Source organism: Typopeltis vanoorti, chromosome 4 (genome assembly GCF_054136105.1).
Source record: "Typopeltis vanoorti isolate ZY-2024b chromosome 4, IOZ_Tvanoo_1.0, whole genome shotgun sequence".
Lineage (NCBI taxonomy): Eukaryota > Metazoa > Arthropoda > Arachnida > Uropygi > Thelyphonidae > Typopeltis > Typopeltis vanoorti.
Window position 1 is genome coordinate 28,891,125 of NC_143552.1, and position 17,986 is coordinate 28,909,110.

A 17,986-nucleotide genomic window follows, 5' to 3' on the forward strand; every position below is an offset into this window, starting at 1 on the left:
TCTTAACATAACCTCCCTCCTTGTCGATACATTTTCTCCCCAACTCAAGTTATTCAAAGCCATCATAGAACTCTTCAGGTTGTTTGCAAAACTATTTTCTCACCTCTGTCTTGACCTATTCATCATTTTTGAAATGGATAAACTGCTCAATGACCACAAACTTTAGTATTATTTAAGCAACACATGAATAGGTTCCTTCTTTCTTCTTAACCACCTGTCTATGCATGGCACCAATATTACAGATTTTGCTAAAAGATGATTAATTAGCATATAAATGATTTTCAAAAATGCATATGGATTTCAATATTTTTCACACATGGGTAGTTTTAGGATTTTATTAGTTTTATCCTCATGGTACAAAATGTGAACCAAAAAGATACAAAATCATCCATTAAGATATGCAGTAAGTGATAAACTGATATTGCTGGCCTGAATGGCCAAGTGGATAGTACACCTGTTCTCCAACCAAGGTTGTGGGTTCGAGTCCCACTGTGGGCATGGGTGCTTGAAAAAGCCTGTTCTGGATTGTATAGCTCCTTGAGTTTATAAAGGCCTGTCTTAAAAAAAAAAAACATCCAATTAAAAAGAGCATTTAATATGACTGGGTGGCGATCGCTGGGAGAAAACATTCTAATGTTATCATCCAGTCAGGTGATGAGAGCCACTGCTGAAGATTCTCTGAATCTTCAATATCTAATGAAATTGTCTTGCCCAAACAGGCATATGGATAATGAGATTTCAAGTTGAATTTCTCTGACAGAATCCATGTTAATAAATTGGCAAGATTCTTTTCTCTGAAACTTGTTTTAATCCTTTAAACTACACTAGCTTCATAGCTGTAGTTGCTTTGGCCATAATTCAAAACATTAATTAACCAATACAGCAATAATTAAATGATATAACACATAAAAAACCACAGTGAAATCTTTAATTAGTAAAAGACAGATATTTCGTACTAAAAATAATAGTACATCTTCAGTGTCTGTAACAGTAATAGGAATGGAATACAGGCAAACGTTCGGTAGATTGCCTATTAAAATACAATTGTTACCGCGTGCTAGCAAATAATAGAAATAACAAATTTAATCTATTAAGATAAATGGTTTTTTACATAAGATAAAAGTCTCCCAGATCTTTGAGAGAGATGTACAGTCATTTCTATTTAAATTCGGTTGGTGTAAGATAGTTTCACAACTTTCTTTGAATAAGTGTTCATATTTGAATCTGCATCTATGGAGGAGAACTGCTTTATCCCACTGGACACTATGAGTAGAGTCAATACTGTGCTGCACCAGGCCAGACTTCAGAGGTTTGTTATAATCAATATAATACTGATGTTCTTTTATTCTTTTTTCCAAAGAACAGCCAGTTTGTCCAAAATAAAAGACATCACATTCGCAAGGTATTTGGTAAACGCCTATAATTAATTAAAGTTAAAATCATGAAAATTATTTTGCTAAGTAATTAATTATAAAATAAAGATGTCAGTTTTACCTTGGCACAAATACTTGCTGCACTGACAATGGGATACTTTGAATCAGCTTGTTTTGCAACACATATTTTCATATTAGGAAAGACCCGTTGTAATTTCTCTTGATATTTCTGAGGCATTCCAACTGTGTCGACATATACCTAAGATTTAAAAGAAAAATGAAATAAAGATTTTAAATGCAGTCAGTTATAATTGACTGCATTCTTAGAGGGCTGTCTGAAAGGGGGGCTAATAGCCATCATATACCCCTTCACACATCCCATGCACCTCACAACAAGACACACCTTCAAGCTGCCTTATGGTCACCTACCTTACCGATCTACATATATCCCTTTTTAAGCAAAACTCCCATATGATTTGCTACCACCCAATTTATAACTGTATGATCACAGGGAATCCTGATCTCTAGAGAGCATGTCACCAAGTGGCAGATGGGGGATCCCACAAGATATGGTTGGGTGGTCAAAGATATTGAATAAGTACCTGTGGATCAACATGACCATAGGGCTATCATCTTGATAGTAAGGATAGTGTCCCTATGGTCCCCTAGCTGGGTTTGCTCTCTTCCACTTATTTTAAGACAAGCCCCTTCCTTTTACATTTCTTGTCTAGTCTCTCTTGACCAACTTCTGTCTACTTCTGACTCTGATGCTATTACAGCTGTTGAGGGCTAGGGGTCTTTCCTACCTTAATCTCTTATTGTATGGGCAGAAGGGGCTCATATTCAGGATGAAGACAGTCTTAGGGATAGAGGTCCCTAGGGCTAACTTCTCTGTGTGTGGCCTGGTACAGTCTGGGATTGGTTCCCAACAGGCTAGGAGAAGGTGCACCTAGAGACAAACTTTGGTCCTCCAGGTTGGGGCTTGAGCAAAGGGCTGGCACCCCTTGCTTATTAAAAACTTACTGCTATGTATCCTCAGGAGAAAAATGGAACTGAATAGAAATTTAGAAAACAAAATTGACTACAAAAATAAACGGGAATATTTGTAACATGGAACATACAGAGTTTAATTGGAAAACTAGAAGTACTTTTCTCAAAAGTACTTCTAGTTTACTGACCAAATCTTAGATTTGGTAGTCTTGACAAACACAAAAAAGAAATGTACCAAATGCGGGGTTTAGGATGGTTGCATATACATCGGGAGTGGCGTAGATAAGGTGAGCAGAGCAAGAGCTGGGGTCTCTTTGTGGATAAAAAGAAATGGGAAACCTCTATGAAAAGCTGGAAAGAAGTTAATGAGCAGTTATTAAAAATAATATTCAATATTTATTGAGTGGAAATGATTATCACAGGAACATATGCTCCAAAAGAGGCCCCAATACTGCTGAAAGATGAGTATCTTGAGCAGTTGAGTGAACTGATGGAGACATGCAGAGATAAACAAGAGCTTTCTGTCCTTAGGGATTTAAATAGTTGTACCTTTTGGTGAAGATGTAGAAAATGATAATGGTTAAAGACTGATCTCATTGTATGAAGCACAGGAATGCCAGTTGATTAATTCGTATGTCCAGCATAAAGATATACACAGATTTACTTGGGTTTAACATGGAGGTTTATTGATCTATTATCAATCACATGATTACAATACAACAGAGACACAGCATTGTAAAGGACATCCGAGTACTGAGAAGTGGCACAGATAATTGTGCCTGGAAGAAATAAAAAGGAGAAATGAGCATGGATACTCCCCTCCTCATGATAGTTAATCAAGCTTGATGAACTATCATGTAGAAGGAAGTATCCCCTCGACTGCGAATGGCACCATGTACGATAATGTTTGTGATAAGTTTTGATAAATTTTAACTTTTTATAAATATATTTGTGTATATTTTATGATAGTAAATAATAAAACAGATTAGTATCTACATATATTTTATGTAGATAAATAACATTAACATACCTAACTTTTCTCTTAATTGTTTTTTTATATTTCTAGGCTACACAGTTCATCTGAGAGTTTTTTTCAAATTGTTGCAAATCTCTAAAAAAATTTTCAATATATTTATTAAAAAAAAATCCATGTATAAGTGGACTCACACAGTTCAAACCTGCATTCTTCAAGGGGTCAATTGTGTGTGTGTGTATAGTCTATTAATTTTCTTTAGGATTTGAAGGTAAAACAGCTTCAGGATATGGCTATATAGCAAAGACAGCATCCATATAGCATTCTCAGAAAGGTGGCTGAGTTTGTATGGAGGAAAATAAAGTTTTGTAGATGTTCAAAGCAGTAATTTGCTAAGGCTAGAGGGAGGGAGAATGAGGACTCCTCATAGCAGTTCCTTCAATGTGCTTGTAAATTTTTTTTACAGATAAAGTAATCTGAACATGAAAAAAAAAAAAAATCAATTTTGACTATGTTTAGAAGAAATACTTGTGACAAGAACTTAGTTTCAAGTTCTTGTCACAAGTACATTAATAAATAATGACTGAACATCCACAACTGACCATGATATTTGTAGGGTATAAAGGTGATTTTTTTTTTTTTTTAATTTTTACCAAGAAATTGGATGTTTTTTTTTCTTACAAAAGAATAGGAATGGCTAGTAAAAGTGCCTAAGAATGGTGATAGAAACTTAGCTATTCAGTGGATAGGAGAGTATATTCAATGATTAGTTGAAGAGGAACACCTTTTATTTATAGATTTTTGGTAAACTATAGTAGACTAGTGTTGAGAACTCTTGTTAATAGAGGTTTAATTATTTTGTATTTTTGGGATAGGTGATGAGTAGAAGTCTGGTGTGCAGTATTTGAAGGAAGTAACACTGATAGACTAATTATCAAAGAGAATTGTTTCATTATAATAAATTTAGTTTAATCCTTTATCCCAGTGAGAGCAAACAAAGTTTGTGCCTGAAAATATCTTCAGGACTGAATATAGTGTTGTACTATCTTACCTGGGTAAGTAGTACAACACTAGGCAACTCATGGCAAAGGTGGAGCAAGCTACCAACACTCCTATCCCAGTATCTCCCAAAATGCAAAACACATCTCCTTGTGAATATGTATACTGTTATGCATTAAGGGATTGGCCACTACCCAGACTAGTCTTGACCTTTATTGAGGTCTCTTCAGTGGGAGCCAGCTGCAGAGTTGGAGATACCAGGCAGAAGCAAGGTCATCTTTACCTACAGGAGTTGCTAAAAGGTTTGCCACCTTTTTTTTTTTTATTCAGATGCTATTACACAAGTCCTCTATTCATAATTTCATATCACTTATATAGTTTTGTCTCTGCATATCTTGCATTTACTACACTCTACCTTAAGTCACTATATAATCTGGAAGGCTCGATCATAAGATAAAATCCTAAATTGGAGGAGAGCTTTCATCATACTAATTTATAAAAAAATAAAAATAAATGTGAGAATTACAATGGAATTCCATTCAAGTATTATTCCAGGAAAGATTCTCTAAGGAAAATAAAATGAAGGGATAATTGTTAATGAATGAGTGGGCTTGTCTCTGACCATAAAAAACAACAGTAAGCATAAATTAAAAATGAAAGATACCAAGAAATTATATACTTGGTTTAATCCTTTATCCAAGTATAAGCAAACAAGTTTGCATCTGAAGTATTTTCAGGACTGGGGCAACTCATGTTAAAGGTGGTATGACTTCACATCACTTGCCTTAGTATCCCATAATGCAAAGCTCATATCCTTGCAGACATGTATAATGCTATGCATTATCTGAAAATGCCAAAAAGTCAGTTTCCATCAGCAGACTCTGGTGTTTGATGAGGATGATGAATGTGAGTGAGTCATTCATCAGTTTGATTAAGAGAATATATAGAGGATACAGAGCAGCTGTTAAGTATTGGGGAGTGGTATCAGCTGAGTTTGTGACATCTAAAGATCTGAGACAAGGATGTCACCATCCCTGTTTAAGTTTTACTTTGATGCAGTGCTGGAATGTTGAAATACTTCATGTAGAGCTATGAGAATTGAGATGGAAAGCAATGCTATTCATGCACTATTCTTTGCTGACAATCATGTGATAATTGCTCAAGATTAGGATGACACTGACTTTATGATGAGGAAACTGGTAATGTTTACATCATGGGAGTAAATTTTACCAATAAAAAATATTTTGTGCTTGGTGGAGAAGAGAGAGATGTAGATCTAGCTGGTAAAGTCAGGGTAGTGTAGTAGATCATTTCAGATACTTAGGATCTATTATTCATAAGTCGGGAAAATGTGAGATGATCATGTTAACCAAGCCCATAATGCTATTAAACAACTGAATGCTGTGTTATGGAGTTGAGACATTCGGAAGAAAGCCAAAAATATGATACTCCAAATGATAGTAGAGAGTGTTCTGATGTAATGGGAAGAAGGATGGACATTGAATGCAAAGCAAGATCCGTATAAGAGCTGTAGAGATGGTTAGCTTACAACAAAGTATGTGTATATCTTGCCTTCAAAGAGTTAAGAATGAAACTATTGTGGAGAGATTTAATTTGCAAGAAAATGATGGACTGCCTGAAACATCGATCTTTACAGTGATATGGACATGCTCGATGGATGCCACAGGAGAGATGGCCCAAGCAAGTGATGAATTGGTCACCACCAGGAAGACGGAAGAGAGGACTAACATGGAAAAGAGGAGATGTAGAGGCAATGTGAATTAGAGGGTTGTAAGAAGGCACATAAGGAAATGACTAAAACAAGAAATAACAATAATAGACAAAATCCAAGAAAGAAGACTGTGATGGTTTGGCCATGTGACCAGAATGGGAACAGAAAGACTACCATCTAAAGCCCTGAATTCAATGATGGAAGGTAAAAGATCCAAAGGATGGCCCAGAATTAGATGGATAGACAAAATAAAAGAGGACCTGAAAACCAAATCACAACAAGCGACACTAAACTGGACAGAATTGTTCGGACTCTCCCGGGACAGATGGAAGTGGAAAGAGTTCATTCGGCCTCATCATCATCCACATAAATGATGGAAGAGAGAAGAAGGTTCCTGGAATTTTATTTATTCTTATGGTAAAAGGAATGCAAAGCAGCTACAGGTCAATGTCCAATCCAGAGCCTCATCCGTCACCTCATGGATGTCCTGGAGGCCACCACCTTGAAATTTGCACCTTGGGTAGTCATTCACAATATGAGTGATCATCTGGGCCACAGGGGAATGGTCACAATAAGGGTGGTCTGATAGTCTCCATTTATGTAGTAGGTAGCCACATCTGCCCTGGTTAGTTCTGATCCTGTTGATAGATGACCGAATCTTCCTAGGAAGAGCAAAGCTGCAGAGCACAGGATCTCAACCAGGAAGCCATTTGTCGGAAGATTGATGGACCAGTGTTCTCTCCACGTGTCAGGTGCTGACGGTAAGGCAGCTGAAGAGAGTTCATCCATAGACCAGAAAAGGTTTCTTGATTTTAGGCAAAGACTAGGTGAATTTATGAGTCAAGTGCAGGGGCAGGATCAGGTTGCTCTTTATTAAATTCTTTAATCGAGGCTTCCTTTAAATTCTTTAATCGAGTGTTCATTTTGGTTTATATTAAACTAAAGTTTTGCTCTAACACGGTAGTTGTCTCCATAATTTTCCATAATGTATTCTGATCACTGTACGCATGAAAGAAAGGGTTAATCAAGGCTTGTCATCTCTGCATATTTGGTGGAGCAATGTCAGATAGCACAGGCAGCCAGGGAAGCTTCTCAGTGTCCCACTAATTGTGAAGAGATTTAATTCTTGGAATGATCATTCACATTTATATGGAAACACGTTTAAAAGCAAAAGTAAATCACTAGCAACAAGTGGAGGCATAACAGTCACCTCATTCACAAACAGATTATTGGATATTAGTACCACATCTAATATTCTTAGACAGCAAATCCTTCCCTCAATAATGTGCTGCCTAAGAAAGATGTACCTCAGTAACTATATGAATTCTTTCCCTGCATGCTTTCTTCTCCTTCCAATATATCTCTCAATAGTCAAAATTGCCCAGATTGTATTGATATGGTTAATTCACCTGTGCAATTCAAGTGCTCTTCAGAAGACCCTGGTCATCTACATGTGTTGTCATGTATATCTCTATTCTACCGAAAGCTTCAAACTCTTTGCCTGTATTACTCATTATCACTGTCATTCCAAAAATCTACTCTAGTCAGATTCAATTAATCTGCAATCACTAGTTAGAATAAGAAAGAGGGGAAGATACTGAGTATCTTTCCTGAATATATATACTCTTACCCACTGCATTTTATTCCTGTAGAGATATCAACCAAGAATCACCAATGTCAAGAACTGATGGTCTATTTACATTTACTAATGGAATTCCTTGCCATTAGTCCTGATACGTCTGGTATTAGTAAAAGTGATTTCTCAACTAAATTCCCTTCTCTACGTCACTGCTGTTGCCAATACTACTCTGCCAAAACTAATCCCACTGTTCTTGGGGTCATTACTTACAAACTTTCTCAATTTTTTTTTCCATCACAATCACAATGTGTATCTCTCTCTCACACCTTAATATTCATGTTCAAGAGCTCTCCTACAACTATACCAGTATAACTCGGTTCCATGACCATTTATATTTACTTTTTTTCACTGAACAATAAATTTCTCCAAGCTGCTGATACCAAATTCATTCAAATACAAATCCTTCCTGCCATCAAAAACCATCCCACATATCAAGGCCATTTCTCCTACAACACAACTTTCCTTTTAAGTTTACTCCTATCATTCCTTAGCAAGATACTCATAATCTTGAATTCTTTTGCTTGTTTTTGGCTCTTACAACTCTCTCACATCTCTTATGCCATACTTGTCTCTCTCTTTTTTTTTAAAGTCATTCATTCTAACCATACAATGATATCTACCACTTGCTCTACCTGCTTACATATGGTATCAGTTATGTCACATCAGAACACTTTACATTCCAAAAACATGCTTTCATTAATCAACCATCTGGTATGTCCCTCATTATGGAATCACCATAGTGATACTTAATTATGAAATCGCACACATCATCAAATTCCTGATACATACCATCAATGGATGTACAGATAATTTAACAATATTATATGAAAAAGTTGCATTATTATGAACTTTCTATTGACAATTTCCCTCCAAATTAGTCTGAAATATAAGATCTGAAATATTGGTGACCTGAGAAATATACTAAATTGGAAGAAAATTGTTGACAGAATTTGTAATAATATAACCCTTCTGTGTAGTACTATCATAGTATCTTTATACCTCTTGTGTGTGTGTGATTCCATGATTAAACATAACTACAGTAATTCCATGATGAGAGGCATGCTAGATGATCGACGAATGCAAGCATGCTGATGTGATATGACTGATGCCACATGTAATGCCAGGCAGAGAAACTCATTGGTATGATTGAATGAATGAGACAAGTATGGCATGAGAGAAAACGTGAGAGTTCTGGGAAGAAATTGCTTGTTTTTGGTTTAATGGTGCGAGAACAGTTATGGTCATGCTGTGCCAGTACACAATGTAGTAAGCAGCATTTATAGGTCTAAAAATCTGTATATAAAAACAAGTGAAACATTTCTTAGCAGTATACAATGTAATAAACAAATAAAAGAGCATAAACAGATAAAAAGTGTAGAAAAACAAATGTAAAATATATGTATAAAACAGATGCAAAAAAAAGTATAAAAACGTGTAGAAAAACAGATGCAAAAAGAAGTAGAAAAAAGGTGTAAATTCATAAACCATTAATAAAAAGGTTTTAAAAGCATATATGCAATAAATTAAATTAATAAAATGATACCCATATAATTTTAATATATAAGATGGTAAGGAATGTTGCTCTGTAAAAATTTAAAAACTAGGTTGATGCTTAAATCTGTTAAATTCTGTCCAAGTGTATAAGGCTTAGACATATTGATGTGGCTAAAATAATGACTATGCTTGTTGGCAAAATGAGGGCAGTTGATTAAATATGACTTTCATAGTGGTTTTATATTATAGAACTCACATACAGATATGCCATCACCCCTCATAAGAAGATGTGTGTGAGATAATTATGACATATGCAAATTAGAGCAAAAACAACTTCCTCTTTACAGACCCACATGTAGACTAGACTGCCACAATTTAATTTCAGGCTTAATTCGATACAGCTTTCTTAGAAGCAAAAAAATTGCAAAAGAATCAATATCACGTGTCTGTTACCAAAGAATGATAAGTCTTCTCTGACACTACTAACTACATCAATTCACCTAGATCTTGGTGTTCCTTGGAGTCTTTTTCCCAGCCATCTCCACATCAAACACATGTTTGGTAACCTTTACTCTCGTATTCTGTTTAACTAACCATACCACATTAGATTAGCTTTGCTCACACATTCCCAAATGCTAACAATGCCAAGTCAAGAACAATGGAAAATTCAAATACAACAAATTGAAACTACATGCCATAACAATGGTTTTCTTATGTATTGTCATGAGGATGCCAAGTTCTAAACCATTACAATACTTGGATTAAAAAAAAAAAAAAGCTGCTAATAACAATCTCAGATATTTTGAACACAAATATTTTTTAATAGCTCAGTGTTGGTGTTCAGGTTGAGAAGATGTAGAAGAACCTCCACTCTTCTGAAGAGACATTTACATTTGAGGATACTTCTATTTAGAAGCATTGTATTATTCAAGAAAAATCCTACAGCTAGTATCAGTCCCATGTTCTGCAAGGCCAGATTGTGATATTTAATCAACTTTATATATGACTGGTGTTATGAAATATGCCTTTCAACTGATCTGCCTGTTTGTCCAGAACAGAATAAGTTTCATTATTTTATATCATTACATTTTTATTTTATTTATCATCTCTGTAAAGAGATTGTTTTACAATGAGTGTTAAGTAATTACACAAGAGTTCAATCCGAATCTAGAAAATTAATGACTTGAGTACCAAATAAAAAATATAATGAAACATGTAACGAAACTAAAACATTATATACATTTAAATAAAATCACATAAATAATAACTACAAAACTAATTGGATCCAAGGCCTTCAAAATAAGTCTACAGTTTAGAATTTTCTTATTCTAAAAGAATAAAGTCATTAATTCATTCTCTGACTCATACTGGGTTGTTTAACATATACTTAATCATGTCTACCAGACTAAGCACCTTGTTTTTCACAACAACTGAAACTGACTGATGAACAAAATATTCATCAGTCAGTTTCTTTGCTAAGCCCTTGCCGACAATATAAAATTTATTTCTTCTTTTCCTTGGGATCCTTTTTTATCTCCTCGTTTAGCATACACCTGCTCCAATCATCCTCTCTGCCTTAATTGAGTACAAAGTACAAATATTCTTACCTCTCACTCAATATGATGCAAAATCACCAATTCTTTACTAGATAAAAAAGTTTTTTTTTTTTTTTTTTGAGTTTTACATTTTATTGATTGCTAAAATATTTACACATACAATAAACATCATGTATATATCCAAGTAATATAAATAACATATCTAAGTAGAGCTCTTCATGTTAAGTCACTTTACAGTTTCAGATTTCATTCATTCCATTGCTTTTTCCAATAGAATAATGACTAGATCCAGCATCCTTAAGACAGAAGACGAAACTTTCCATTCAGTATTTCTTCAAACATCAAATTAGAACAGCTACTCAAATATCTTCTTTTATTTACTAAACACTTGTTGACAGTCCAACTCTTCTAGTTTACAGATTCACAGTGCTACGATTCCTTTTCAGAATCTGCTATTAATATTCTTCCAACTGTCACGTTTTCTTAAAAACTTCCTAAGATGAATATTCTCTGGTTGCCGTTGTCAAATTTTCATCCTCCCTCTCTCTCTTCTTGTTTTTCTCGTTACTTGGATACTGAATGCACTCTCTATCTGCTGTCAATCATCCATCAATCTCCTCTATAAGCATGCACACTTCATGTAAGTGGCAAGCAGAGAAGTTATGTAGTAATGGCTGACACACTATTTCGTTAGCGTAAAGAGAATGTCTTTACAAAACACAAGTATTTCAACACTTAACAATTTTAAGTTACAATAAAGATGATAGTTTGTAATTACTATTATTACAAACTATCAGAATCTAGTAAGTACATCAATTTCAAATGCTTTACATTTCATTTTAACATTAATAATATCAATAATGGCCACATCACAAGTGCCGATCATATGTGTTACAAAACCAAAACTAATAATTTACTAACATAGAGAAACAATTGTAAAAAGATTCATAATTTTAAATTATGATTATTTTTACAGTAGGTACATGGAATTTGACAAACATTAGGCAGCAATAGAGAAATTTTATCTTTAGGAGGTAGCAACAGTAGGCAAATCTTAGGGTCTCAATAGTGTAACAGTTTACAACTTTTACACTATTATTAGTTTTGGTTTCGTGCCACATGATTGGCACTAGCAATGTGCCATTATTATTATTGTTCAAATCAATCAAGATTCACCCCTCATGATTGCTTGTAACAGGATAATTATTAATATAGCATGTGCTTTCAATTTGTTGTATTTGGATTTTTTACTGTTCTTCTCTACAGAGATGGTTTGCAATGAAAAAACCAAAATAAATATGTTAACAGTTTAATTTTATTAAATTATCCTTGCTCACATGTTAATTCCTTTTTAAAAGAATGTAATTTCTTGTCAAGTATGATTTATTAGCTAATTTAATGTTTTGGCTAATCTCTCTCTTATTTCATATAAATTCATTCAACTCTCCCCACCATGCTAGAGGAAAACAAGAGGTCATGCCTGGAAGCTGTATAAGGAGCATGTGAAGCAGGTTTTTAGCATGCAGAGTCGTGAATGACTGGAACGCCTTAGCTGAGAGTGTGGTGTCTGCAAAGAATTTGGGTGCGTGTTTAAAGTGCAGTATGATGAGCTCTGTGTATGACAAAAGGACCTCCTAGATGAGTTTCTGACTCCATGGGATCTTAGGTAATAATAATAATAATAAATGGCTGAACTTTTTTTTATTTGTTCTATATTCATTGAAAATGCAGCTCAAATTTTCATGTTTTTGCCTGGATGGAAATGGAACATTAATAATTATGGAAACAGTTATTAGAATAAGCAAATCCAATATGGTAGGAGCCAGCAGAATAAATTTATTAGCCAAACACCCGACTAATTTGGGTATCTTTGATGGTTTTGAGTTAGAAATAAAATAGAATGAGACCATATATGACAATTGAGGAAAATCACAAATAGCATAATATTAAAAATACAGATATTAGAAATGAGCATGGTGATATTAAGTATTCAAGAATGTGTGAGCAAAGCTAATTGGTATGGTCACTTAAACAGCACTGTTGGGAAAAGGTTAGCAAAAACAGATGTGTGATGTCAGCAACAACAACAAGAAAAATAACAATAAGAGCAATAACAAGCTGACAATACTGAATCTTGGCAAATAATGATTAATTTGGAAGAAAATTGTTATAAGAAGCTAGTGATAATGTAAACTTAATCTTGTTTCTGTCCAGAGGAGGACAGTCCAGCTGATCAATGACCCTATCTCCGAGATTCACTTCAACTGTTTTCACAGGCAATCTACTGAACCTTACTTGTTTGCTACGGGTACTTGCACAGACAACTGCTGCACCCAACTCGCATCCTCAGCTTTCCATTTAAGACTGTTTAATTACAAGCAGTAGAAACTAAACATCCTTACACAACCTACCAAATCTGCTTTCATATCATATTTAGGAAATGCATAAACATTCAACTCGAGTAAACAGAGAGAGAGAGAGAGATGGAGTTCCTAATTGTATTTGAATCAAAAAGGAAAATTAATTTGTTTATTTAGCAAAAAAATCACATTAATATTTACAAGCAAAATATAATAATAATAAAACAAACAGAACACATTTAGCCATAACAAATGAAACAAACGTACAAAATTTACCAGAGAGAGCTAGGCAAATTTGCTCAAGTAACTCCAGTGCTAATATAAACTTCAACACTGAAATTACTGGAGCAATTTCTATATCTGGCAATAAAGAATCGCCAATACATAACATCCTTCATTATGTTAATTTAATTTGAAACTGAAGCCTTTTTCAACTCTATTTTAATACAAATAATAAGTTTTAGCCACAACTTTTAGATTTCAATAAAGCAACCATAATTTTGAACCAAATTAGTAAAACCAAATTAAAAAAACTATAACAAACAGCATTTTCTCTTCTCTGTTAATGCAATGTAAAAATATCACTTCATTCAAGCAGACAATTTCCACACTATTTGAATTTCAACACAGCATGTCTATCTTGCATCTGCAAAAAAAATGACACAGTTTGGTACATTGCCTTTGCAAATTTAACCAGAAATGTTCTTTAATGTTCATCCCTAAAAACAAACAATAATTTCTTTCTTGCATTTCTATTGCTACTATTTTTTTCCCTTCCACACTAGTTTTCACGTGTATCAAAATGACACACCTTGAAGCATGACATCACATGCTGAAAATTAGACAGCTGGCAATAGAAAAAAACTGTCTCACAACAAAATGACTGACAAAAATTCATAACCATCAAAATATTGTACAAAATCTAATCTGAAAGTACATCTGCAAGTCTTGAAAAATGAGGAGGTAGTGAATAAAATATCAAGGTGTGTAATAATTTCATAATTTCTTTGCGATTCATGACACTCTCATATTTACTGTTACCAGTTCACTGTTGTGCATTTCTAGATATGGAGTTATGGGATGAATGTTTCTTATATCTTGATTCTGTTTTTAAAATTTTCCAAGATTACAATGCAAAGGAAGTATTATTAATGCCAAACCTCCACAGAATCACAAGACTCATCGTGGAAGATAAAAAACTGTCACACACCAAGCTCATAACAAACTGTGCTTTAAATTCATTTACCACATACTCAGGCAATGCATTTCACCCACCAACCACTCTCCATGCAAAGAATTGTCTCCGCACGCCTCTGCTCACATCCCTCTTAATTTACAGGGATAGCATCTTATTCAACCTTCTCCCTCCGATTTCTATGAAAAATTCTTCCACATTAATCTGGTAACAATAACAACCCTTGTTCAACTTATATGTCTCACTATAACAAAGGGTGTTGCTTTCCTATACTTGTATTATAATATCTTTATCTTCTTATATCTCGATTCTTTAGCTTTATCTTTATTCTATATTACTAATTAGCAGTGTGCGCTTTCTCTCTTGTATCCTTTCTCATTTACTCTACTGTGTACTATGATTATCCACCTTCCGTATTTACTAGTCAAATGCCTATGAATACTGGAAATTTATTTGTCAGACTGCGCCACCAATATATCATTTAATTGGCATAAAACTAAATAAAACTTCCGGTAGATTTCCCCCCCCCTCTCTCTCTCTCTCTCACGAGCGAAGTTTATTTTATTAATGTTTACTTTAACAGTCGTGGTTCGTAAGTAACTGAACTGCGTTTTTATTGCCTTAAATTATTTCCCGCTCACAAGTCCGATTTATTTAAGAACAATGCAGTTGTAAAATAAAAGATCATGCAGCACTCTTGTAACAAATAATTAAAACACGTTTATTTACAAATTATACGTGAATTAAACAATAGGGAGATTGCTTTCTCTATCCATTTATAAAATCTTTAGCATAAATTAGAACCTTTTTTACTTTAACACTAATTAACTTCTTTAACTCTGAATCTTATTTACTCTCCGCTTACAAATTCAACTTATTAAACTTCTGGTTTACTTACAAAGAGGTTAGTTAACTCTCTGTTATGTTATCTTTACAATTTTTATCAACTTCCAACATGCCAAATGATTCCCTTAAAGACACTTCTTATTACTATTGAAGAATCTCTTAAAAGTCCATCTACAACCTACTATGAGAGGGAATATACAAAAAGTTTGAACTTACAAAAGACTCTACATCACACATTCAGTCAAAAGTCTTTCACTACAGTCTTATGGCATTTCTTTCATCTCAGATCTCATGTTTCCTTCAGGAACGTCTGGCATTCAGCAGTATCTCATCGAGAAAATAGTGGGCTGTGGACTGCGACTGGCAAAAGGTTGTTCTCCCATGGCGGAAAAAGAAAAATCTTCCGAGCAAAGTTGCTTCGGGTAATTTACATCGCCTTATTTCCTCTGCTTGGGCTCGCCGTAAGGCCTGGACGATTGGCTTTTCTATCTGCCGTTTCCAATAGCTCTAACTGCTGCCTCCAATGACCGTAATTGCCACCAACTAATTCTCTTATGGACTCCCGAATCTGTTCCCTCTCTCTGGCGATAACTGGAAGCCCCCTATGCTCTTCTCTGTCCCTTTTTATTTTGCGATCTCATGACCTTGCACTAAGGGTAGTAAACCCCGAAGAATTTGAATGACTTTTTCATCTTGTTAGTTTAACCTGCTCTTTGTTCTCCTTCATGCATTCTTTTAATCATATTTTGCCGGGCACGGAAACTTGTCTAAATAGCTGACCTCTTTGATACTTTGCTTCTCCTTTCGGTCCGCAGAAACTTCTCTAAACCTAGCAGTACTCTTGGATACTATCTTTAAAGGTGTTAGAGCAGATTTGTAAGCAACTCTTATATACAAAACTGGTAAATAACTTGCCTGCACTCTTACACATAACTATATACAAAGTTCCATGATGGAAAGCACTGCCTTTGTTTTTGACGTTAAAACAGTAAATACATTCACTTCCCACAGGGTTAACTACATTAATATTTTGCAAAATATACATAGAAACAAGGTTATTTACAATTCTCATGGGACTTGACCTATGTAAAAAATCAATATAAAGTGCCTTGATATTTTTAAATATTTGTGTTTTTTTAAAAATCATCACTGTGCCTGGATTACCTCACAGGTCCAGAGGGAATTGGTTCTGGAGCCTGTGGTTGGAAACAACTATGACACTTTGCCTTGCTTTTCATTTATTGTCAGTTTAATTTAAACTTATTTAAATTAACACATTCATGCTGTACTAGTGCAACATAAGGAATGACACACACAGGCTTGTGTGAATTTGATTTGAGAGGCGATAAATATTCTATGAGGGAGGACGTAAAGGAGTTGTTTGAAGAGGCAAAAGTGAAGAGCAAGAAGGTGAAGATTGTAAGTCTCCTACCACACTATGACAGAGGCAAATTGAGGAGGAGGGCATTGATTGCCAATGAGTCTATACGCAGATTGTACAAAAGGAATGATGTAGAATTTGTGGATCTGTGGTCTCTGTATGATGGAAAGAAGGATTTGTACAATGTGGATGGACTGCATCTGAATAGTTTTGGTGTTAGGTGTCTGAAGAGTGCTTTGTTCACCAAACATGCTGACATGCCAATTCAGGAAACTTAAGCATTTAGGGTGGAAGCAAGTGAGTTTGTGTGAAGCCACCCATGAAGCGAGTGATTGGGAGAATTACCAAGTGAGGAATTTAGTCTCTCAAGCAAAAATATTGAAAAGGATAGTCAATTTAGAAAGTAAAGGTGGGCTGGGAAATAAAAGAATGTTGCCGTTTCTATATATTAATGCCAGAAGTATCAGGGACAAGAGGGAGGAGTTTTTGGCATTGGTTAGTGCAACCTTGCCAAACTTATAGGCATTAGTCAGACTTGGCTAACAGCAGATGATGTAGTTAAAAGGATAGAATGTGAAGGGTTTAGTAATTTCAGGGAAGATAGAGAAGATGGGATGGGGGAAGGAGTACTGCTGATGATAGCAAATAAACTGCAACCAAAAAGAATAGCAGACAGGTGGGAGGGTGGCTGTTCATTTGAAGCAATGTGGTGTGAGATTAAGACTCTCTCTATGTTCACTGGGCATCTACAGATGCCGTATGGTCACTCCGATGCTCGGTGATGCTCCACACCAGGCCTCGCCATGTAGTCCTGTTGTTTGCTTTTCTGGCAGCCTCAACCCTATGAAGATCAGTCATTCCACATACGCCATCCATCCATCTCATTGATGGTCTACCCCTGCCTCTTTTTCCAGGAACTTTACCTTCTATTACTGTTCTGAGAAGTCCTCCGTCCATCTTTTCTATGTGTCCAAAATATTTTAACTTTCTTCTGTCAATATCCTTAAGGAGCCTTAAAGTTCTACTAATCTTTTCTAACACCCATTCATTTGTATACCTTTCAGTATATGATATCCTCAACAGCCTTCTGTAACACCACATCTCAAAAGCAGATATCCATTTCTTATCTGACTTCTTTAGGTTCCAAGTCTCGCATCCATAAGTCGCTGTTGGAAAAACAACTGCATCTAAAATCCTCAACTTTGTTCCCATGGAGATAGATCCATCCTTCCAGATTTTAGATAGGTCTCTGACTATTGTTTTAGCCATTCCTAACCTTTATCTGACATCTTCTGAACAACAATTCTTCACATTAATAATGGATCCCAGGTACTCAAACTTGCTGACTTCCTCAATTATTTCTCCATTAAGGTACACTTGTTTCTCAAAAGCTTCTCTGTTTGTTTTTCCTTTGAGAACCATGATCTTTGTCTTGCTAGAATTGAGTT

The 17,986-nt window shown here is 35.0% G+C and overlaps 1 protein-coding gene across 1 annotated transcript in view; it reads right to left on the bottom strand.

Annotated features, from left to right (window-relative positions):
* LOC150107187 (ribonuclease H2 subunit A) overlaps nucleotides 1–17,986 on the bottom strand; it is a 229,108-nt gene that overhangs the window by 79,619 nt on the left and 131,503 nt on the right. The window contains exon 5 of the mRNA XM_090391728.1: nucleotides 1,495–1,632. Coding sequence (XP_090247854.1) covers nucleotides 1,495–1,632 — 138 coding nt within the window. The remainder of the gene's footprint in view (nucleotides 1–1,494; nucleotides 1,633–17,986) is intronic.